Raw genomic sequence first — 24,843 nt, forward strand, 5'->3', positions numbered from 1 at the left:
TTCTATAAATGAATACAGGGTAGAACTATGTTCTAACCATCATCACCATTGTATCACAGCAATGCAAAAATCACAATGTTCCCCATACTGTTAGCTGCAAATGCAGCCAGATAGTGTAAATTCTACAATGCTGAGGATTTCCCTTTGGTATTACAGGGAAGTGTGTCCAGTTTCAGAGTAATAACTTGATGGAGAGTACCACCAGCCTGGTAACAACTCAGCTGGTTTGGAGTTTCCTCTCACTGAAGTCAGTGGCACTGCTTCACATTTATATCAGCACCACTCAGTGAAGAAAAAGACCTCTAAGCCCAAGAAGTGTTACAGCAGGGAGTGCTTGTTCCCTAAGACTGGTTCTGGATTTCGTTGCTTCTCTTCTCACACTGACCACTAAATTTGGATGTTTCAGTTTCTTTCCTGAAGACAATAACTGGAATTATCATCACTTGAAAGTAAACTCCATTTTCTGCTGAAAATGTACAGCGCTATTGCCCTGTAACTACTGACATCATTTTTAAACTCTCAAACAAAATTAAGTTACAGCCTTAAAGAACATTTTTAACATCACAACTGAGACAGCATCAATGATTTGAGGAGACTGACATATTGCCATTCCACAGGATGGAGAACTGACCAGCATTTCATGCACTGCTGCTGAAAACCACTTCAAACCAACATTTAACACAGGACAAAACCCATTACCAATCATGTTCTAAAAAGCATTAACCCCAGATTTAAGCTCTGAGCTACCATTTCTTTAATTCTGTAATCATAGTCCTTAAAGAATCTCTCCCGTGCACAAGGTATCTGACCAGTCACATCCAACATATACTGGCATACACATCCTTAGGTGATGCATGTAATGAAGAACTGAGATAGAGAGTGAAGTAATACAACAAAATGACTGTGCAAATTACTACAAAGGGAAATGAAATGCCTTCTGAGCAGAACACAATGTCCTCACCCTTCATTCCATGATTAAGAACTGACCCATTTAACAAGAGGTATCAAAGCTGGTTTAGCTGGAAGCAGCTAAACCAACACAGGTTTAGCTGAGATTTGGTTTCTTTGTTTTTATTTTTTTTCTTTTTAATTTTTATTGTTAACTTTTATTTTTTTTCTCTTTTTAATTTTTAGTTTTAATCTTAATTTTTTTTTTTTTAACCCAAACCGTTCTTATTCCCTTCATTCCTGATACAGGGCTGCAGAGGAGTCTCTGCAGCAACAGCAGCTTTGATATCTTCTAGTACTCGAAGTCCCAACAAGTTAAGAGACAAACAAAAGATGCAGAAACCTCAGGATTAAACAAGACAATAAATTACTGCATTCGACCACTTCTTGTCCATGTCTTCAGCAAAGAACAAAATCCAAGTCTCTAAGTTCATTCTGAACCAACTCAGGACCTTCGCTTGGGAGCCTGTGCTGCTCTCTCCCAATGCCTCCAAGGAGACAGGTACTCCAATGCAAGCTCATGGCCAGTGAAATGTGCGTTTAGTCCAACTCTTCGTTACCGTTGTGCATCCTCCCACATCCAACCCTTCTCATCCACAAGCAGGTGGAGCTCCTGACCCTTGAAGACTCTTGTTTAGAAGCTTACCTTCTCTCTTCCACCGTACCTGCCCACTGAGCACGTGCTCCACTGAATGCACTAAAGGAACAGAGTGGGATCACGATGTGGGTCATGCCTGGCTGCAAGGAGGCTGGCTTGGTTAGTCAACCAGTCACCAACACACCATTACTATAACCCATGACTGACCACGAACCTGTGAAAACAGACTGAAAAATCTGCAGCCATTCTGGGGCCAACAATTAAAACTTTTTAAGTAAAATCTGGGTGGTTCAACATCAACTCTACCAATTTACAAGATGGTGCCCACAAAGAGTGTACATTCTCCAAAAAGAGCACGTTACAATACACGCCAGTGTTTTAATAGGCTCTGAAATTTATACACCCATGCCATGTGTCAATACATTTCCATGTCTGGAGAATTTAAAAGCCAATTATTACCACTGTGCCCTCATTCTGAGCTGCTGGCAGAGAAGCCAACAAAGTAGAACAGTAATCCTGGTCTGGTCCTTGCTAGTAGTAACGGGGTAGGGATGAAAAGACATCCATGTCAGGTCTCTGTCATGGTGCACGCTGGGGCCTGAGTTCTTGAAACAGTTATGTCAGAAGATCAATCTTTAAATGGAAACAATTAGAAGAAAATTACATCTTCTTTGCTGGTATCATCTTGCACGTTTAACAGACTCGGCTGAGAGGTCACCAGGGTCTGAACAGGAATGTTACTGGGCTTGAATAGGTTCGCTGAGGCAGATGAAAGTGCTTCTGGCTGAGCATCTGTAGGGCCATAAAATTCTGTAGGGAAAAGTGGAAGAAGACATAGTCATGACACTGCCCAGAGAGCCCGATGCACTTCATGGACATGGAAGTTGGTCAGGGCATACCTGGCTGCAATGCAGTGGCCTGGCTGCTCAGGAGTACTGGACTTGCTGACCGTCTGCCTCTCAGGACACCCTCATCTCGCCCAACAAGCCTGGGGGGAAGCAGCTGCTTCTGATCAGTGGATGCTAAAGAAAACATTTTACAAGTTAGCGTTTGAGGCTAGCAGCACTTCACAAGTCCCACTAGTCCACGCTGGGGCCCACTGTGCTGATACCTTCATGCATCCAAGGCAGCTGCTCTATCATAAAGAGTTGGTGCTCCTGTTGCAAGTTACCTACATTTTCTCTTTAGCTGTTTAGACAACGAGCATTTTTGCTCTCCTCTTCCCTGAGGACTTGTAATTCAGTTACTAACAACCCCAGATTTAAACCCTAGTATTATAAAGCACAGCAGAGGAAAAAAACCCCTTTGTCCCTAGCATGCAAATTACAATGGCTATTTGTGCTACTTTTAACATGCAGAAGTGTGATGAACTGTTGTCTCTGCTCCCCATCTGTCCATAGCATGCAAATTACAATGGCTATTTGTGCTACTTTTAACATGCAGAAGTGTGATGAACTGTTGCCTCTGCTCCCCATCTGTCTCACAGCTGCTCAGCAGCAGAGTACATTGATTCTGGCATTACGGCCTCTCAGTTTCTTAATTTCAACAATAAAAGCAATTTATGAAACAGTTACTCTGGATCCAAAGAGCCCCTCTTCTCAGTACACATTCCTCACACGTCACAAAACCCAAATTCAATACACAGTATTTTGCCTCTGGTACAGAAAGTCTTGTTCCATTTTATTGTAAGATCTCCATATGGGCATAACAAGCATGCATCCCACTAACGCTGAGGAGAGAGCAGAGAGCAATGTATTTGTGTTTTATACCTTTCATATAAATTACAGAAAAACACCATTAAGTGCATTTCCACTGCAGAGATCATTAGGTAAGAGCTATTAAAAATAAACTCAGGGAGATGTGGTATTAGAGCTTTATTTTCTCATTTACCAGCATTTGGTATTCAGGGTAAGAGGTTATTAGGCTTCATTTATGTGCAAAAACATGAGCAAGTCTGCAGGACAGACAGAGATGTGCAATGTGCAAATGACTTTCCCCCTCCCCTCCCTGGACAGGCTTGGCCCTGAGTCACTTTAGCAGTGTAGGCCCAAGTGTAAGCCTGCCAAGGCTGAATCCTACACAAGGCTAAAAAGACAATTTTGTAACTTAAAATTCCAGGTCATTCTCCTATGCTGGCAGTAAGGCTATTTAAAGTGGTAAAGAAAAAGAGGGTTTTACTGTGTCGGTCATTGGCAAAGACCACTGCTTTAGTACCTAGCAGTTAGCTGCAGAAAATTCATTATGACATGGTGACTGGATTTTTCTTGCTTCTATTTGTGACAAAATTAGCCCCTTTCAACTCTACAACATGCACAGGATCTCAGTTCTGGCCTGGACATCTGTATTTAACAGCTGACAGGCACGAAGAAAGGCACTGCATTCAGTGTCATTACAACTCTGAACAGAGAGTGAGAAAGCTTAAAACATTTCACTCATGCAGAACAAGCTTTCTCTTTTTTTTTTCTGCTGTTTTCTTTTAACACTACAGTTAAGCATGAAGATTTTCCATCTGGGTTTATAACTGCTCACCATCATTCTGTCCTGCTGGATTACAAGAACTCCATTTTCAGCATTATGCCATTGGGCTGTACTTCCAATTTCAATAGTACATATATGTAACTCCTAAGGATTTACACGTGCAACCCCTACCTCTTAAGGATCTTAGGATCCTACTTACTGCAATAAGGACATTAACAATGTGTAGCATATTCATTTCTGGGTGCCACATGAGTAGCCAGAGGTTTACGCTGCAGTGCTCCGTCTGCCTGAGATGCTGAAGCGTATTTAAACACGCTTACCTGAACTGTCTGTCCTATGAGATGCTTTGCTCTTCCCCCCTTTCTCTTTGCTTCCTTTTGTAAAAGTGGCCAGCTTGGTAGGAATCTGCTGCTGGACTGCAGCTGGTTTCTGTATCTGATTAGTTGCGCTCAGGAGATGTATTGGCACTTCATTCTTCAGTGCAAGAACAGGGCGATTCTCCAGCGTGGTGCTGTCCCTGCGAACCAAGTCCGGCCGTTCCAGGTAATCCATCCCGGAGACGCTCACTCTCACAGAGGTTTTGAAGGGGGGGGCAGATGGTTCCACCCCTTCTCCGTTGAAGCTAACAGAATGACTTAGCATCTGGCTCTACGTGAGAAGAAAAGGCATTCCAAGTCAAACAGGTATTTTTACCCTCTCAGATTCGACAATGAGGGACAGCCCTCAGTCCTGAGTGCATTAAGTGCTTTCTAGTAAACAATATAACAGGTTAGACAAAGCCTAGAACGTGCTGGCAGACGGAAGGAAGAGCATGATTGCAAGTCTTTGAACACTGAAAAGAACCTCAGCAGCTCCAGACTGCTTAATACTGCACCATGCAAAGGAATCCAAGAGCAGACTGCACTAGGTGGTGATAGAATGGAGAAAAAGCAGGACTTTCAGACAGTAACAAATGAACCAATTTCAGACAACTCCAAAGTTCACATTTTGAAACCCAAGAAACGGCTTTAGAAATCAACTGTACAAAATGCTACCAATGGAGCAGACCTTCTGCAATCACTTGCCTGCAATAGAGTGGTTCCCGTGTTTAAAAAAAAAGCTTTGGTCTGCCACGTTCTAAAATTACTCCTTTTCTGTTTCTGTCTTTAAAAAAACCACAGTCTCATTACCAGATGTCTGGGTGGAATTTCAAAGACACTGGGGAGCTACCAAGTTCTGAGCTCTCTGGCAGAAGCCACCACCAGCTGTTTCAGATGATGGCTCAAGAAGCCCAGCTGCTGGAGCTGGTCTGACAAAGAAAGGGAAGAGCTGCTTTGGTAGGAAACTTGCCATAGTGGTCAAAAGTAGATGTTTTGGGGAGAGGGGCATCAATCCATCCCAGTGCTCCCAGTCAGTTGCCAGCACCTGTAATAAATGCTTGGGGCAATGCAGAGCTATTTCAGCTGCTCCAGCCAATGAGTTGCCTTTATTTGGAGGTCAGCTCAGATGCCTCTATAGAAATACCCATAGCATGGGGAATAAACAAGAGGAATTAGAGATGTGTGCATGGCTACAGGGATATGATATCACTGGCATGACAGAAACACGGTGGGATGGCTCCTATGATTGGAGTATTGGAATGGAAGGTTATAGGTTCTTTAGGAAAGACAGGCCAGGAAGATGGGGAGGGGGAGTTGCTGTTTATGCCAGTGACAGGCTGGAAAGTATGGAACTCTGTCTGGGGAGAGATGAGGAGTCAACAGAGAGTTTGTGGGTCAGGGTTAAAAGGAGAACAGCAACGGGGGACATCACTGTGGGGATCTGTTACAGACTGCCCGATCAGGGGGACTCTGGATGAAGCGCTCTATAGACAGACAGGAGCAGCCTCACACTAACCGTCCGGAAAGCTAAGGCCCAGCTAGAATTAAATCTCGCAAGGGATGTGAAAAATAACAGGAAGGGCTTCTATAGGTATGCAGCAATCAAAAGACAGAATAGGGATAATGCAGGCCCTCTCCAGAAGCTAATGGGAGAACTGAGTACTCTGGATTTGGAGAAGGCTGAAGTTCTCAATGGCATCTTTGCCTCAGTCTTCACTGGCAAGTGCTCTGACCACACCGCCCAAGTGTTAGAAGGCAAATGCAGGGACTGTGAGAATGAAGACCTTGGGCCCACTGTAGAAGAGGATCAGGTTCAAGATCATCTTAAGAACCTGAATGTGCACAAGTCCATGGGAACTGATGAAATCCATCTGCGGGTCCTGAAGGAGCTGGAGAATGAAGTTGCTAAGCCACTGTCCATCATATTTGAGAAATCACGGCAGTCAGGTGAAGCTCCTGATGACTGGAAAAGGGCAATATAACCCCCATTTTCAAGAAGGGGAAAATGGATGACCCGGGGAATTACAGACCAGTCAGTGTCACCTCTGTGCCTGGCAAAGTCTTGGAGCTGATTCTCCTGGACGGCATGCTAAGGCACATGAAAATCAACAAGGTGCTGGGTGACAGCCAGCATGGCTTCACTAAGGGGAAATCCTGCCTGACCCACTTGGTGGCTTTCTATGATGGGGCTACAGAACTGATGGACAGGGGCAGAGCAGCTGTTGTCATCTACCTGGACTTATGCAAAGCGTCTGACACCATCCAACACGACAGCCTTGCCTCTAAATTAGAGAGACATCAATTTGATGGATGGACCACTGGGTGGATAAAGAACTGGCTGGATGGCCACATGCAAAGAGGTGTGGTCAATGGCTCCATGTCCAGTTAGAAACCAGTAATGAGTGTGGTGTCCCTCAGGGATCGGTGTTGGGACCGCTCTTGTTCAACACCTTTGTTGGTGACATGGACAGGGGGATTGAGTGCGCCCTCAGCAAGTTTGCCGATGACACCAAGCTGTGTGGGTCGGTTGATACCCTGGAGGGAAGGGATGGGATCTAGAGGGACCTTGACACGCTTGTGAGGTGGGCTGATGGCAACATTATGAAGTTTAACCAAGCCAAATGCAAGGTCTTAGACCTGGGTCAGGGCAATCCCAGGCACATCTACAGGTTGGGCAGAGAAGAGATTCAGAGCAGGGTAAGGAGAAGGACTTGGGGGTGTTGAAACTGAACATGATGAACATGTTGAAACTTGGGTTGATGAGAAACTGAACGTGAGCCGGCTTCAGTGTGCATGCAGCACAGAAACCAACTGTGTGCTGGGCTGCACCAAAAGAAGCATGATCAACAGGTTGAAGGAGGTGATCCTGCCCCTCTACTCTGCTCTTGTGAGAGCCCATTTGCAGCACTGTGTGCAGCTCTGGTGTCCTCAACTTAAGAAGGACATGGAGCTGTTGGAGCAAGTCCAGAGGAGGCCATGAGGATTGAAGCTTCTCTTCTGGGGAAGAGAAACTAAGTGGAGACCTCAGAGCAACTTCCAGTATCTGAAGGGGGCCTACAAGGATGCTGGAGAGGGACTCTTCATCAGGGACTGTAGTGATAGGACAAGGGGTGATGGGTTCAAACTGAAACAGGGGAATTTCAGGTTAGATATAAGGAAGAAGCTCCTTTCTGTGAGGGTGGTGAGGGACTGCAACAGGTTGCCCAAGGAAGTTGTGAATGTTCCATCCCTGGCAGTGCTCAAGGCCAGGCTGGATGGAGTCTTGGGTGACACAGCTTAGTGTGTAGTGTCCCTGCCAATGGCAGGGGTGTTGAAACTGTATGATCTTAAGGTCCTTTCCAACCCTAACTATTCTATGATTCTACAGACAAGCAAACACGGGTTAGTGCTGCCAGAGGGAACAACCTTCATTCAGAAGCAAGCAGGTTAACAGGAACAAAAACCCAAGAAAAGCAAATTCCTCACCTGTCCCATTTCTGGGGAGAACGTGCCTGACACCGTGTTCTGCTTCTTCAGCTTCCTTTGCTGATCTAGACGCTCCTTTTCCTTCTCAACTGCCCTCTGAGCTTCCCGCAGTCTCTCGAGGTCATGCTGATAGGCCTCTCGCAGCCTCTCGAGCTCTTCTCTCTCCTGATTCACCTTCTCCCTCAGCTGCCGAGTCCCCTCTTCACTTTCCTGCAGCCGAGCTTCTTTGCTTTCAAACTCCCTCTGCTGCCGACTCCTTTCGCGCTCCAGGCGCTGCTGCTCCAGCTTCAGCTGGCTCTGAAGCTTCTGTACATTCATCAGCTCTTCCCTCTGCTTTTCAAAGTTCCGCTGTTTCTCCTGCTCTAGCAGGAGATTGCCTCGCGTAGACTGCAGCCGATATTGCTTCTCCCTGTCTACCATGGTGGCTCGCTGCATCTCAATGTAGCTGTCCTGCTGAGATATCACTGCCTGAAGGGGAAATCAGTTCACTGTAAGGTACACGGGTGCAGAACACATGCACAGCTAAACACAAGACAACACCCTCTACCAGATTAAATCACAGAGACTATTGTTTTTAAGAGCAGATCTAACTTCTGACTTGTACAGCCCACTGTGACCGACATGATACTGAAGATGGCTAAGCAAGTAAGTTATGCTTGTGTCAAAATTAACATTTCTTGCACCTAAAATTAGTACTTTGAATCCAATCAGTCACAATACTGCTGATTAGAGTAAAAACAATACATACATAGATGTGTGTATCCAAAATTTTAAGAGTAAATGAGTAGGTGGAGCTCAGAGTAGCAAAAGAATTGCATTTAAGTGAGCAAGAAGAAGGAAATAATTACCTAAGACAACAGATCTTACACTTCTTTCAAAACACCACACACAGTGTGTGTTTTCTTGATTAAATTCTGCCCCTCACTTTAGCTTTAGGGGATATTTTTAAGGTAGTTCTTCTCCACACCTGCATAAATTTTATTACAGTACTGCCTCACAAACCTCTTGGAAGCTGTGAATGCTCCATCACTGGTAGTGTTCAAGGCCAGGTTGGACAGAGCCTTGGGTACCATGGTTTAGTGTGGAGGTGTCCCTGCCCATGGCAGGGGGGTTGGAACTGGATGATCTTAAGGTCTTTTCCAACCCTAACTATTCTATGATTCTACAGTAAGTAGTGATTTACCTGAAGACTGAAGAGCAGCTGTAACAGTGTTTGTATCCTTTGGACAAGCTGAAGAAAAGGGGAAGTAGGGGAAGGAAAAAGGACATTAGACACTTGAACAGAGCTCTTGTTTGATGCATAAGACTTCTTTTTCTTTTTCAACAGTGATCATAATCAACAGTGTCTGTACAAAACCCCACACAATGGAAGCGTGGCTCCAAGAGTTCTCTAATACAGTAACAGCCAAGAGAGCAATATGCCAGCACAATGAATGGCAGTCTATCAGTCCTTGCAGAGATGTGAATCAGCACCCTACAAATCTCCCTGACATTCCAGGGAGCAATCTTCATCACCAGTTGTCTTCACGTGGGCTATTTAATGATCACTTCCTCTCATACTCCAGCACTGAATCACTACACAGGTACAGCACTCATGGGAGATTCAGGGGCATGTTTTGTCAGCGAGCTGAGATTATGCAATCTCTCCAAAGATGCAAGAAAAGTAGTTGGCCAGCTCTTAGAAATGCCTGTCTACATACCCAGAACCCATCTTTGTTTTCTAACAGGAGTTTTATCTCTGCATTCATAATGCGTTAGAGTCATAAGGTACAGGCTGTTAATGCGCTTGTGCTTCCACAGACACTAAAAATACTGAGCTTTTTGGTGGTGTTTGGTTGGTTTGGTTTTGCATGCCATTATTATAATACAGCTATTTGCCATTTCCTCATAGTAGAGGTAACGTACCTGAGACTCTATGGTGGGCTGAAAGCCACTGCTGTCATCCAGCCTTGTCACATCACTCTAAAAAAGACAAAAACAGTATCTGAGGCACTTGCTGGGCTTTTGTAGCACTGCCAGAACAAGTTGGAAGGGTTCATCTCATGAGGGAACAGGTTTACAGCTAAGCAGAGACTGCTCCCATGCACCAAAGGACATGTAACAAGAACACTTAAATCAGAGGCCAGGCTGGAACCGATGCATGGTGATTAAAGCTAGCATTAATGGTACAGCACCAAATCAACAAACATAAAACCAAATTACCATGCCTCTCAAGTGCTAAGCTGTCAACTAGCCCCACTAAACACCTTTAATAGAGTCTAGTAATTTGACTGACATAGCTCTGTTACAGGCCAGCCCTACCAGCTTAGCATCACTTTTAACTTTGATAAAAGATTTGGTTTGCACCACTATTATAAAGAACATCATAAAGAAACACAATTAAATCATGCATAAGCCCAACATACAGCTTGAGATGCTTCTTCTGCATCAGAAGGGAGGTCATGGAGTTGCACATCTGAGCTTACTGCAGGGCCTCTCCAGTCCCACTGCCTCTGGTCACCACCACTGTTCTTCCTAAAATTACCACCTGAAAGGAGAGTGGAATAGGGGTAACCTACACCAGCACCTCTGAAAACTCACTGCAGAACAAAGCAAGCAGAAAACAAAGGTGACTTTGATGTTATAACCAATATACAACTGCATGGCTGCTCCATGCTGATCCAAAGTGGAAGAGCCAGCAACAGTGACATGCATTTCTAACCAAAGTATCACTTTAGTGATGGCGCAGATACAAAAGGAAATGGAAAAACTTTCCTGATTCAGTAATAAAAGCAGGCAGCTGAATTCACATTTCCCAGTTGTTCTGGGTTTTTTTTTTTTAAACAAAACTAAAGTTTGTGTGGAACTGTGGTAACTGGGGAGCATGGATGAAGGTAATGCCCTCAGCACACCACTAAGAGCCCTACTCTGCTCCCTAGTGTTGGTATCGGAAGTAAAAGATACAACATGCTAATGCCACATGCTGGAAATTTGACCTTTTCCTTCTTTTAGAGCCTGGTGAAGCTTCCTTATATCAGGGCCTCACTTAATTCATTGTTCTTATCTCATTTTCTGTACAGAGTAACCCAGGAAAGGCTAAGAATGCCAAATGGTCCCCTTCTTACTTTTAGTTGAGATTGAGGGACTACTGTCATATCCGCCAAAGGTCTCTGCTCTCCTGGGGAGTCCTAACCCAGAGCCATCCTCAGGCTGACAGGATCCACTGCCTAAGTGAGTGAGGATAAGGTTCTGGAGATTTTCAGCTGCAAAAAGAGGAGAACATCTCATGTAAATAGCCATGTCTACACAGCAAGACAAGTGCATCATGCTAACAAGTTAAAACACATTTAATCCATCAAGTACATGAAAAGATCAGGCAGTTTGAGAGTTTTCCTGCAGTACAGATGAATTTTCCTTTGTGACTAGCTCTTTAAGACAGGCTACTCATACTGCCTATATAAAGATGACCTCTTCCTTAATTGCAAGTTGGGATTATCAAGCCTTGAGTGTTTGGGTTTTCTTTTCTTTCAATTTTTGTTTTGGTTTGTTTTCCATAATAAAAGATATGTTTGTGCTTATTTTTTGTCTAAAGATACTACCTTTAGATAGGCTCTTTTAATATCTAACCCTCATATAATATTTCAGAACTGGTGTATTATTAGAGCACTCAGTTACCCACCTGAACAGACTCCACTGGCTGATCCTTAAAAATATCCAGACGGTGGAGAAGATCCTCTATCTAAACACACAGGTGCACTTTACCTAGTGCACATTGGTTCTGAGAATAAGGAACTCTGAACAGTGTTATAACAGTGCTACACAGAAGTATTATGTTCTTACAGGGTGATTTTCAGGACTTGGACCCTATGTGCTTATCCCCACCTCTGCATCCGAGTGAATGCATGCCTATTCCCACATTGCATTTACCTTCTGTCACAGCTGACTTCAAAATTGCTTCTCCTTGCAGATTTTCTGGGATATCCCCCCGAAGCAGTAGCCTAGATCGAGATCCTTGGGAATGGTCTTCAAACCCAATCATTTCAGACATTTCTAGATATATCTGTTGCTTCTCAGTTAGGCTTTGCATAATCAGGTCATCCTTCATGTTCAAACGCTCTGAAGGAAGAAACAAACTCAGTTCCTAACCACTGTCAGAGCACAGCGTTCAGCTGGGGAGATTATTTATTTCATGGTCAAGGCATCAAATGCTGAGATACAATTAACAGTTAAGGTGTAAGCTCATGGAGCATACAAAGCTTGACTTATTTAACTATTTCTATATAATCTTGCACTGCCTTGAAAGACTTATGAAGGAGAAACTCGATCACATCATGTGATAAAAGAGTAAGACAGTCATCAATCACAAATGATGCTGAGAAGCAGTTCATGGAATATATGACTAAGTCATTACCTTGAAAATCTTTTAACTTAGCAGCTCTGGCTTCAGCCAGCCTCCTCTCTGCTTCAGGTTCATTAAATGTTCCTCCTTCTTCATCAGGACAGCTGTACAAAGGAGGAAACAGAGAGGTGTTTGACTTGCATATTAGATAACCTAAAGCCATTTCAGGATTCGCCTTCAAGATTTTGCCTAGGGTGTAGTTTATCTTGCATGTCAAATCTAACTCCCTTATCCAAAGCCCTGTTACATTTGACATCAGTGACATTTTGTGTTTATTTTTCAGGAAAAGCAGAATAAAGACTGTGGCTGGCTTCTATTGCAACTTTATGGCTGGCTTCTTCCCAAAGAACACAAAAGCAAATTGCATGTTTCAGTCTTACAGAGAAAGCTGAGGGGTAGTCAAATGGACTTCTGTGATAAATTTACATCTATGAGACCTGTGAAGACAAACAAGCCAGAAATCAAGCCCTCCTGCTCTCTTATCATCTCATAAAATGATGATTTTACCTTTCTACAGCTCTGCGGATGTGTGCCATCCAGGAATTCCTCTCCTCTTTCGAGCTTGTGTGGATTTCATACATTTCTGGTCCTTTTAAGGAAGCACTAATTAAGAACATGGCCTTCTCCTCATTCGCTACCTCTCTTACAATTAACTTTTGCAGCGAGATAACTGGCGGTTTAGAGTCCTGTGAAACAAAAGAGAGTTTACTGCACTACACTGTATATGCTCTTTAGGGTTTGTGCTTCCCAGCTTCCCCATCTTTCTGCTTCTACTGGGCCACCAGGCCCATAAAACACAGCACTGGAATGTTACTGCTATGACACTTCTGACACTGCCATTTTTTTCTCATCAATCATAGATGAAAACGTGGAATGAAGAATGACCATTTCAATGGTCATTCGTGGAATGAAGAATGACCAAGATGTCTGGGTACCTGACTGAATATCAAAGCAAGTATCAATTTAAACACCCGATGGTTCCCACTGGGTCCCAGAAGTCAAAAAAGTTGCTCAAAAGGAGACAAAACCAACATTTGTAAAAGGAAACAAAAATGACATGTGTGAGGTAAAAGAAGAGAACAAGAGGAAGTGACAGAAGTTCTAAGTGAGCTACAAAGGAAATAAAATCATAACACAGGGGTGTTACAGCTTGCTGTCAGGCCCTGTGAATAATAAAACAAGGTGACAGATAGCACTGCTGTATAGCTAAGGATTAACTGGATTAGCTGTCTTCTGCAATGAAAACAGATTTACAGGAGGGATATTAGTCACTGAAAACCTCTCTGTGCTTCATACAGCACAGAGCCAATATATGAAGCCTAGAAAGATTCTCCCCAGAAGAAACTAGCTCTTCATAACTGCTGCACCTTTGCAGCATAATCTAGAGTGACGGGAAGAAAACCGAGCTGTGGCACAGACATCAGGAAGGGTTGGTTTTGCCAACGCCTCTGAGCAGCTGTACTGCAATTCAAGCCATGAACAGAGGTCAATGGAAAAACAGAATCACTGAGCAGATCCATGTGCCCCCCTCACTTGATTTATCTATGGAGAAGTGATATCTAAATTTCAAATGAACCGTACACATACAAAGATGCAAAGAAGTGATCAGTCTATAACTGTAGAGCATGTTACTGGAGGGGAAAAAAACCCACCATGTAGCAGAGATCAGCTTGTGGGGACTGTCATAAGCAGCTAAATGATATATATAAGCCAGGGCTTGACCCTGCAGTAGAGCACCTACACTGACTAAGAACATGTATGTGTGCTCTTATTGCTTGGGAGCAATGCTTTAGCCTCAGTGTAAGCTACAACAGTCATGATGGTCAAGACACTACATTAACAACATGTTTCTTCCCCTCTATGAACTTGCTCTTCTGCTCATACCTCAGGTGAATTTGGAAAACATAATTAATCTATCAGAGTCAATGTCATAAAATGAACTACTGGTCAAAGATTCACCTAATGCTGCTCAAGAGGAAACAACTTCCAGCCATCCTGATCTGTGAAAGTATCCCCATTCTGTGCATTAGAAGAAGGGTAATTTGAAAAGCAGTTGCTTTTACAGCCCTGGGGCCACCAAAATAGCTTCTGCCATTAGAGTTCAGCTCTAATGTTGATGTCTTGAAAAAAGAAAATATATATCCAAGAAAACAATTACATAAAATAGTTTCTCTGTTACTGGTGCTATTACAGCCATAACTGAAGTAGATCAGGACAAAACGTCCACCATTTACTGCTCTGAGGATACCTGTGGAAATGCCCTAGAAAAGCAAGTGAATCCACTGAGTGTTCTAGAGTGCTGCAGTAATTACATTTGCATTTAGTGCTCACTCCATTTACTTCAGGAAAGTTCTTTGCCCCCAGTAAATCTTAGCCTACCGTGACCTTACCACATCCCTCACCGAAATGGAAGATTCTTTCCCTGCACATTAGCAAACAGAAGCAGACCTCATTTGCAGGTGCCTTTCAAAGCACAGATCTAGTATGTTTAACATATATGACACAGTTCAGTAAAAGGGAAAGTCACAGCACAAGAGGAGAGGCAGTGAACCTCAGAACAGGCCCAGGGCACCAGAAAACCACAGGAGATGTGGAGGCTGGAGCCGGCTGATGGAATAGCACACTGTTTTTGCACCAAGACACAGTGTGAGGGATTCAACAAGTACCAGAACTGCTTCAGAAAAAGTGATTCTATAATAGCTGGCTGGTTTATAACTTAATTTTCCTTTTGAACCCCCCACCCCATAATATCTCCGTTTCCTGCATAGTTACCATCACTTTCATAAATACTCTAAGTGAATGTATTAAATAAGGAGAACAATACCTACCACTGATGCAAATGTGTATTTTTGGTCCTTTTCTTGTAAGAGCAGCAATACATCAGTTAACAGGACTGCCAGAATATCTACAATAACAACAGAGGGGAAAAAAAGGGCAGATTTTAAATCAGAAACACAGGTCCAGACTGAAAAACCACCTAACTTCAGTGCCTGTGGGTCAGGGAACAGCACATCAGCATCTGCAAGAGTGGGTCTGCTACTTCCTCTCACGTGGGCTGTCCACAGACAGGCTGCAGTCATGCAGAACCAGCACAATACAAATAGCTTGATTTAAAGCTTGAGAACACACCTACAGAGGCATCCCACATGTTGACAGAAACACTCATGAGGGAATGTGTCTCCCTTAACTGCAGATTCTTCTAGAACTGCAGCTCTCTGCAGCACCACCTACTCTTGGCTGCATTTTATGTGCCACTGAAGCTTCTTCTTGACCACCTGAGCACTGAAGCTGTTAAAATATTCACCGGTGGACACTGGTTTGATTTTCTGGCAAAACAGACATTATGCAGAATGAAGGTGTCATGGGGTTGTGAAGCAGAGCTAATAATGCCTTTCCACAGGAGACCAAGTCAGTATGACTCAAAGCTTTGTCATCTATCTAAAGACCTCCCTCTTGAATTGGAAAGCAGATCAGACAGATAATAAGCAAGCAGCATAAGGAACTTATGCACCATTACAGAGATGCTTATTGGACAAGCCAAGAATAGAACAAGTGCTATTTCCTCCAATATCCCATTAAACAAGCAGGTTATTGTCATTTTATACTCCATCGATCAGTAATAAACAGTTACTAAAAAAAAATACATATACATTAAAAAAATAAATGAAAAGCCTGTTTCTCTGTCGTGTTTTCCCCCTTCCTGGCCCTTTACCTTTGAGTCTCCCTGATGCAGCTTTCCAGTACAGCATCCCATCGAGCAGAAGCCGCCTCTGTCCCATGTCATCTTTCCGGAAGAAAAGCCCATTCTTGCATTTCCCTGATGATTTTAGCTCCATTTTATGCATAATCTCTTTAAGGCGCTGCCCCTTCTCACACTCATTTACTGTGGCATCTACATGAGTGATTGTGTCCTTAATTAAACTAAGGGCCTGGGTCAGCTCTTCATAATCTCTAGTTCCAGCTAAGAGAAAAGAGTAGCAGTCAGTGGGTTGCATTTTTAACTGGAATGTACAAATATGAGCAGCTAAACATATTTTAATGTGAAGGTTCCGCACTGAGCATCTAACAGTTATTTCCTAACAGGTTGTTTAAAAATAAAGTAAAAGACAAAATATCCTAAAGCTCTACATCTCTAATGAGCCGACAGACTTAAAACTGCTATGGTTTTGTGGTTTCAGACTTAAAAATCAGTGCTTGATGAGGTGACACTGATCTGGATCTGCATCTAGAACAGCATCTTCAGTGAACGAGGAAGAGAGAAAGCAGGAACAGGCAGTACCACCCTGTCCCTCCTTGTCTGAGGAAAGGACATGCAAAACACAGGAGAAGGATCAGCAGACAACTGTGAGGCTTCCAGGAATGATTACACCTACCTTCTGTATTCTGAATAATGCGTTCCACCAAGACTGGGTATTTGGTGAGGCGCTGGGTTACCAGAAGGATACACTCCTGAACACCAAGTCTCCTCACAATGGAAGAGTTCCCAATTTTCTAGAAAACAAGACAGACTCATCACACCCATTGCATATATTGCTCTCCTAACTCCCTCGCCTCACCATTCCCACATTTTCTGTCTCAAAGCACTTTGTTATGACAAGGCATAGCATCACCAAATTAGCATCACCTCTTTTACTAAAGCAAAACTCCTGGTAATGTTAAAAAACAATTGCTTTTATTACTGGAAAATATTTTGGGTTTTATTTTCAACTACTCTTAACTAAATCTGGAGCCAAGCAGAGAAAGTTCCGGATCTGAACTATTTGACTGCCTATTTGCTGATTGCCTTTTAGAATAGGATCAGTTCTTAAATACATAGGAAAGTACTAGAGTTTTGAAACCAGACCGAACACACCTAACAGCCAAACGAGGTCAATAATGACTATGCCCATGACCTGCCCATGGCAGGGGGGTTGGAACTAGATGATCTTAAGGTCCTTTCCAACCCTAACTGTTCTATGATTCTATGACTAAAGTAAGTGCTTCTTTGACCCCATGTTCACCAGCAGGCTCCTCTACAGTACCACAGCTCTGTTTAGAAAGGGAAGACTGTAAAGCGTCAGGATGCCACTAGTCAGTCTGGCTACACGTCCAGCACAATTCTGGCAGTAGAATACAGTACTAAGATCTCTCTTTACAAGGACTGTGGCGATGTATTTTAAGACTCTGGTTACTTACTTAGCTCCTTGAAAGTAAAAGGTTCTCCCTTTTAATGACTCCTAGCTAAGAAGAGCTGTAAGTATAGTGCTACATTGGAACGTTCACACGGTGTCACTTACTGAGGACTGGAAAATGTGAATACTTAAGACTGTGCAATGACATCTGCAGCTCAGGTTACAGGCTTCTACTTTGGCTGTGTCTCTTCAGCCCTTCCTATTAATTGCACATTACACTGTACATCAGACAAACAAACCACCCTGGAGCCAATTTTCTGGGTTTGGAAAGATGATGCAGTGGGCAAAACTTGACTCAAGAGTACCTGCTTTTTCCATAGTTGATCATTAACAGCATTTATCATTGACTGAATTTATTATCAAGCCACTTTACAAAGATGGCCACACAGCATGGCAGTGAGTGATAGTCATGAATAACTATAGGGGGCCTACAAGAAATCTGGAGAGGGACTTTTGACAAGGGCCTGCAGGGACAGGACAAAGGGAATGGCTTGAACCTGCCAGAGGGGAGACTGAGATGAGCTCTTAGGCAGAAGCTCTTCCCTGTGAGGGTGCTGAGGCGCTGGCACAGGGTGCCCAGAGAAGCTGTGGCTGCCCCATCCCTGGCAGTGTTCAAGGCCAGGTTGGACACAGGGGCTCGGAGCAAGTTGCTCCAGTGGAAGGTGTCCCTGCCTGTGGCAGGGGTTGGAACTCGATGAGCTTTAAGGTCTACATACATATTCTATTCCCCAGTCCTGTGTGCTCCTGAGAGCCTGCCTCAAATGTCACACCTGCTAATGGTGGTGTTGTGTCCACCCAGCTCCAAAGATCTAAAAATCAAGCTATCAAAGATCTAAAATCAAGCTATCAAATAATGCGAATCTGCCTCTAACTAGGTGCATTCAAACTGGAGGGATCTTCAAGTACAAAATAAGATCTAAAGTGGTCAAGTATATTTTGCACAGTCAGAATGGGAGACTTCTGGTTGTTGTTTACCTTTATTAAGGTTTGGAACTTCTTATTGCTCTGGAGCAGGTCTTTATAGTGACTAACAGCTTCATTGTGTCCAGAACAGAACACACCGTATTTTTCCTTCATTCTCTCCCCATTTTCACCTGAAAACTAAATCGGAAAGATAAGAATAAAAAACATGAATCATTAAGAGTAAGTTTACGTTAAGTAAGTTAAGTTTATGGTAAGTGATTTCTAAGGTGTTTATTATTCAGTATTTCAATTTCTTCTGTATCAGAAATGGGAGATTGATGCAGTGTGACATCTGAGAGCTTGGAATACCACAAGAACCAAATATGGCAGCTGCCATTACAAGAATTTTTAAAAGGATTTCTGGGGCTCTGCACTTAAAAAGACTGAGGACTAAATGGTGAAGGGGAAAACAATGGTCATGATATAGGAAGGAAGTTGAATCCACTCTGTACCAGAATAGGTACTAAAGCTGTAATGAGTTCAAAGGATCTTCACTGCATTTCTAAAAGGTCAGAACCTAGAAGCTTGGCATTAAATGCAGGAGAGCCACATTTGGGATGGACACCAGGAACATGTCATGTTACTTTTGGAACAGAGATAGAACCAGCTGCATATCCCACAACATGCATATGCACATGCCCAAAGAACATTTAATGATCATTTCATATTATTTGTGACTAGATATGCTCCTGCGAATCACGCTTACACATTACACTGGGAAGATAACGTCAAACAAATTATTAAAACAATCCTTACATAACTTTAGCCCACCAGTTAGCTTGTTAGAAGTTTAATATTGGTAGAATTTAATCCACACCTGTTTTACCAAGAGGTCTCCAATGTTCTGGATTAGATAATTTCGGTCACTGCCTTCTTCTAAGGATTCCTTCCGTCTCTCCTTCAACTGGAGCAGAAATTGCCCATGCATCTCCAGCAGCTCATCCACACAGGGGAAGAGCTTGTTGATAACTGCATTTGGGAACTGCAGTTCCTCTCTCATGGCTCTCGAGTATACCTTCAGCATTATTTTCAGTGTCCTAACATGGTGCATTTCAGTCTGCATTAGTTCTGAGCAAAGAGAAATACACAAATCAGAAGTCATTTATCTGCTGGGCAGTGACTACTGAGACAGAACAGAGCAGGCTCTGAAAGCCACCACCTTTTGTACCTCCTTCTTCACCACAGTCTTTGCATTACGGATGTGAAGCTCCCAAATTGGCTCTGATCATCTCCCCTCCAAACAGCGACTGACCCTACTTATTTAATGGCATCCCCCAGTTGCAGGTGAGCTCTTCCCTAATTGTAGAGCTGGGGTTAGCTGCTTACATAGGCATGCTGACAACTATGTGTTGCTTAAAATCATTAACAGGAGGACTTGTGCACACTGTGACAGGCAACAGACTTGAAAATCTTCACTCTAGTTTTCAATCACAAGTCAAAATGGGAGCCAATAAAAAGGATTTCTGCTTTGTTTCAAAACAGTGGCATTATGAAATAGAAGAAGTCACAATAATAACAAATAGTCTTACCATAAATGACATCTTGCCTGTTTTTAACGTCTGGCCTTTGCCTTTTTGCATAAGACTGTTCCACTGCAACACTCCAAGACTCTGCCTCAAACTCATGAGCGTCTGTTTCTATTTCACTTCGGAGGGATACAGAATATGCATCTAGACCAAAAGCACATTCAGTTTCAGTTGTTATTAAATTGCTTCCCACCAGATCCCTCATTACCATCATTCACAAAACCATCTCAGTGCTGTTTTAAGACTGGGTAAGAAATCACATAAAAATCCTGAAAAGCACAGAAATTCCATACCTTCCAGAAAAATGGTGTCTGCTGTTGAAGGTGCAAGTGAGACAACGTCATCTGAAGTCTGCTTAAATTTGATAAAGCTTGAATCCCCTTCATCCATGTCTCCTGAAATCAGTCTAAATGGCCAAAGAAATTAGACCAAGGGATCAAATCAGAATATTAACATTAAAGTTGCCTGACAAAGAAAAAAGCCTCCAAATTCAACCACTTTAACCTCTTTCCTAAACTCTAGTGCAACTGACTTAAATAGATAAAAGCTAGCATTGCACTCCGACTTAAAACAGTCAAAGCCATTTAGCAAGTCCATCACTGAAGTATTACAGTTTTAATCGAAGCAGCATGAGCAAGTATGCAACTGCAGGTATGACATTTTGAAAAGACATCACCTGGTGACAAGCCACAGCCAGTTCAGAGTACAAAGGGGTCTTGCACTGAGCTTAACTGTGGCACATAAAGAGTAAACAACTATTTAAACCAGCAGAGAGCTACTATTTTAATCAAGGTATCCTGCAACTGCAGCCAGTGCTGTCTCCTACACTAGTCAGAACTAGTACAACCTAGAATAACTGACCTCAGATTATTGAAATGCATCAGGTCTGAAGACAAATATACCCATGAAAGCCATAATCTAGGCAGAGACACCCAAACTGTGCCCCATTTTACATGACCTCTTCTGTGATATAGTACAGGGGGACTAAAGACAAGGCGATTTAAACAACAGCAACGCTTACTGTTGAGGGAAATGAATTAAAATTTCAATAAATCTCTTTTGAGCTAAAAAAATTTAAAAAAATCAATGTGAATTCTTGCTTTAGTTCTGTAATTGTTTTTCTTTTTACACGGGGCCGGGGACACGACAACAGCAGAAGCTGATGAATTGGAAGAGAAACAGTTTACTTACCCAAATTTACTGACAGCTCCAGCAGTATTCAGGGAAGACTGAGAATTTCCTCTTTGGGCGATAGTCATGCCGAGATTCCGCGATAGGACTGGGGTGCCATCAGGTCCCAGGAGAAGGCTCCGGGGCTGCTCCTTCAAAGAAGTGGCTAAAGAGGCAAAAATCGAATTGGTACTCAGGAAATGAGGTGTACACTGCAGCTCCCCTGCTCGCAGACCCCGCTCCGAGTGCGGCCGGAGAACAGACAGGATCTTGGATGTCAAGAGCTCGTTGTCCAAAAAAACATTCTCATTCCATTTTCTTGAAAAGGAACCACAAAACGAGAGCTCGGCATGAGCAGGAATTGTATTGCTCCTGCCGCTGCTTTTTGAATTTGTATTCCCCATGCTCACTCCTGGCTGCCCTCAGACTTGGCACAGTAAAGTGGCCCCAGAGATGCACTGTTTTTATACTACCTGTGATCCTTCTAGAAATGTAAAGCTGCCACTTAACTTACTGTATTGGCTAAATCAGCAGGTCTGAAGTGCAGGAAATTGGTCCCTACTGTGCCCATTTAGTGTGGAAATTGCAAAGTATCTTCTCCTTTAGTAAAACACCAGAACCTACACACAATTATTCACACCCTACCGTATAAGGGCACAGAATATTTCATGGCAAACGAGAAAAATCTGAGCTCACATCAAAACCACAAGTCCCTTGCAATGCTTATTGCCTGACAGTGATTTCTATCTGCAAGCACACACACACTGCACATAATAGATACCAGAGCTATATTTAATTTTAATACTGCAGCTTTTTAATGCTTTTTAAAATCTAGACAGACTGTGAACTGGAAAGGTATTTGAAATTTTAATCACTCTTACACAATACATGGAAGCTTGTAATAGACTTCTAAAAAATGGATACAATTATTTAGCACTAATGTCTGTAATGAATGATAAGGAACAGGAGACAAAATACATCCTTTTAAGACAGGAACTACAGGGAAGTCAAAGATGAAGAATCAGCCAATCTTTGAAACTTATCACTGACAAGGTCTGCAGCTGCCCTTATTCCAAAGTGCTTTTAAGGACATGGGAGTGGAAGAGATCTCATGGATCCTTGAGCCCACTGCAGCCTCTGCCTTACCCCCAGACCCAACTCCTCATCCAGTCCTGTGCCTGGGAGGCTCCTTCAGGACCATGCAGCCATTCGAGAGGGTCACCAGTTCCATCCAAGGTCTATGCTCACCAATTTACAGCTTTTCCTGTAAAAACACTAGTGTTTACCTATCCCCAAAAGTTCCCCTTTCTCAGTCTCACTCCTCCGCTAAGAGCTCTCTCTCCTTCCACTTCTGCCTTGCTCAACAAAACATAGCTAAACCAAGGTATTCATGCTTCATTTCATGAAACGGGTTTTTCCACATTTCTTGATATCCCATACTTTACATCTCCTTGTCTTTCATTTCATGTCTGAAACAGTTGAATAGAATCGTATTAGGGCTGCAAGGGAGATTTCATGAATGATATTTAATATCAGGAATTATCACTGCAGCTTTTCCTGCTGGAAAACCTGCTTGGGTTTGAAATCTGGCTATCAACACAGCACAACACAACAAGTAGGTAAACTGAGTCCTCTTCCATCCTCTCCAAGTGATGAGCTCCAACGGAAAGAGGACACTAATTTAGTGGACACTAACAGAAAGATTTGTAAAGGGGGTTTTCTTAAAGACTTAATAATAAATGTCCTTCCATTTCTATCTGGGGAAGTACTGAAATCTTCAGCCATCATGTTCTCTTGCTGTGCTTTACAAGCCAAGAACATAAAGATCTGTTTCACAATGAAAGGCCAACTCTAAAAATCCCCACAGGCAAAACATGTGGAGAGGGATGGGGGACACACACAAACACCACAGTTTACAGCTTTCTTAAACTGTATTTCTCTTTTACATGGACACAATACCTTTCTTTGGCTTTTTTTGCTGGACACTGCACTCTGCAGTGTTACCCTGCGGGTAAAGACAATGCTCATGCTATCAACTGCTCCTTTACCTCCCAGTTTCTGGTTTTGAGCATGGAAAACAAGTACTGGCTGCCTAGCAGAGTGTGCACCAGCAAAAAGCCATTTTCTGAGTTCAATTAGCACTGTCTGCACACTGCTGAGAGTCCCCATCGATCGCTGTTAAGCTGTCAAACCAGACCAGACTGTATACCACAGAGCTGTTTCAACGACAAGCCCTACAGCCAACTTTTCCTATTTTCATTAATCCTTACTGTTTCCTACTGTCCCTGCACCTTCCCCTAAATGCACAAAAGCATTCTTGGTAAGGCAAACAGCCATTTGTCTTCTTGTAACACTAACTCTTTGTCCTCTTACCCTTGTTTCACAAAGGACACCTTGCAATGCAAGTCAGATGATACCTAACAAAACCAGGTGAAACACATACAGTAATACTCAGACATTCATGTCAGCTGTGGTCCTTACAGCCATCAAAGCAACCAAATGGACCGACTGCAAGGCAGAAAGTAATTCTGCTCTGGTTACAATCAATCACCCCAGAGCCAAAAAGCCTCTTCTGTTAATGCAGACCTCATCCCATCTAAAAATTAGAATGCTATTGGAATGGTACACCTGTGACCATGATGGTCTTTTCCAGCAGCAAAAAGCTATTTCAAAGCTTATGCTGCAATAAAGCTGTTCATTCCTTTTTTTTTCCTCCCAGATGTCTTTTCCCACTTTGCTTCAACAAAGATTTCTGTTCAGACCATTAGTGCTAGCTTGTCTTAGAGATTTCTAGCAACCACTAGCTGCAGGCAAGTTTTAAATAGACAATTATGAAAATCTGATGTAAAACAAAGTTCACAGTTCTAGTCTTTTCAGAGGCCAGAGAATAGACAATCAATGAAAAACGAGCTTATTGATCCCTTTTCACCGTGATATTCTGAGGTTACACAGCAAGAAGGTATAAAGAAAAATAAAAAGATAAAGAGATAAAAACACACAGGAGATTGCTAGGAGCCTCTGAGCCATTCCCAATAGGAAAAAAAATGAAGCCATCTTATTAAAAGAGACCTTTTCTATACCTCAATAACACACTGTGTATAGCCTTTAAAACATATTAAAGGAAAAAAATACAATCGAACAGATAAGCCTTGAGCACAGAAATCATTCTTTAGTACAAACCTGGGGAAATGCACTGGGGCGAACTTTGTGGAGATCCAGAAGGTCTGTGCTGCAAATCTCTCTGCTATAGGAAAAAAGACAATATTCTTACACATCCAGACCAAACTTTCAGTCCAAAATGAATCCTGTTCTTTCTACCATACAGCACTAACTGCGAGTGAAGCTGTGTACTGAAAGTAGAAAAGCTTTGACACGGTGACAGCTTTGATTTTTTCACATTCCAGACAAATGCCCTATAGACATTAACACTGTATAAAAATCCCATCAAACAGAGATCAGATGAAATAGAACAAAGAGTGAAGTTCCAGCTGAATGCAAGCTGTAATAATAAATAACTTATGAACTAAAAGCAAACCCTTTAGGTACACAGTCTTTACCTATGCTTTGTTGCCATTTAGCTCACAGCAACACTAATGAAACTAACCCAGCCAGTTTCAACCAAAATTTAGACTGCCCATTTAAAACTGCATCTTTGGTAACCTGTACAACTTTCCCAGTCTTACAACACAAGATATTGCAATTCATTGAGATACAATTTATCAAAGATGCCAAGAAATTAAGTAAATTCTATGGTCTGTAATGAATGGCTTTTGGGGAGGCTTGTTTC

At 42.7% G+C, this 24,843-nt stretch overlaps 1 protein-coding gene across 8 annotated transcripts in view; it reads right to left on the bottom strand.

Moving 5' to 3' along the window:
- Positions 1-1,900: 1,900 nt before the first annotated feature.
- The window catches only part of ARHGEF18 (Rho/Rac guanine nucleotide exchange factor 18), a 45,555-nt gene continuing 22,612 nt past the window's right edge, over positions 1,901-24,843 (bottom strand). For 4 of the 8 annotated variants that reach the window (XM_057400309.1, XM_057400302.1, XM_057400305.1 and 1 more), the window contains 20 exons: positions 24,237-24,300; positions 21,078-21,222; positions 20,180-20,292; positions 19,890-20,030; positions 19,178-19,428; positions 18,373-18,498; positions 16,600-16,717; positions 15,939-16,187; positions 15,055-15,131; positions 12,734-12,912; positions 12,239-12,330; positions 11,755-11,943; positions 10,953-11,090; positions 10,254-10,375; positions 9,754-9,810; positions 9,032-9,079; positions 7,849-8,316; positions 4,345-4,672; positions 2,446-2,568; positions 1,901-2,356 (listed from right to left, as the gene is read on the bottom strand). In XM_057400309.1, the coding sequence (XP_057256292.1) occupies positions 2,196-2,356; positions 2,446-2,568; positions 4,345-4,672; positions 7,849-8,316; positions 9,032-9,079; positions 9,754-9,810; positions 10,254-10,375; positions 10,953-11,090; positions 11,755-11,943; positions 12,239-12,330; positions 12,734-12,912; positions 15,055-15,131; positions 15,939-16,187; positions 16,600-16,717; positions 18,373-18,498; positions 19,178-19,428; positions 19,890-20,030; positions 20,180-20,292; positions 21,078-21,222; positions 24,237-24,300 (3,189 nt within the window). In that variant the 3' untranslated portion in view covers positions 1,901-2,195. The remainder of the gene's footprint in view (positions 2,357-2,445; positions 2,569-4,344; positions 4,673-7,848; positions 8,317-9,031; positions 9,080-9,753; positions 9,811-10,253; positions 10,376-10,952; positions 11,091-11,754; positions 11,944-12,238; positions 12,331-12,733; positions 12,913-15,054; positions 15,132-15,938; positions 16,188-16,599; positions 16,718-18,372; positions 18,499-19,177; positions 19,429-19,889; positions 20,031-20,179; positions 20,293-21,077; positions 21,223-24,236; positions 24,301-24,843) is intronic. The other 4 variants (XM_057400301.1, XM_057400306.1, XM_057400308.1 and 1 more) reach the window with 2 other exon arrangements.

The sequence above is a fragment of the Pezoporus wallicus genome, unplaced genomic scaffold, assembly GCF_028554395.1.
Source record: "Pezoporus wallicus isolate ANWC-B61680 ecotype Strahan unplaced genomic scaffold, APGP_CSIRO_Pwel_v1 contig_10426, whole genome shotgun sequence".
In the NCBI taxonomy this organism is placed as follows: Eukaryota; Metazoa; Chordata; class Aves; order Psittaciformes; family Psittacidae; genus Pezoporus; species Pezoporus wallicus.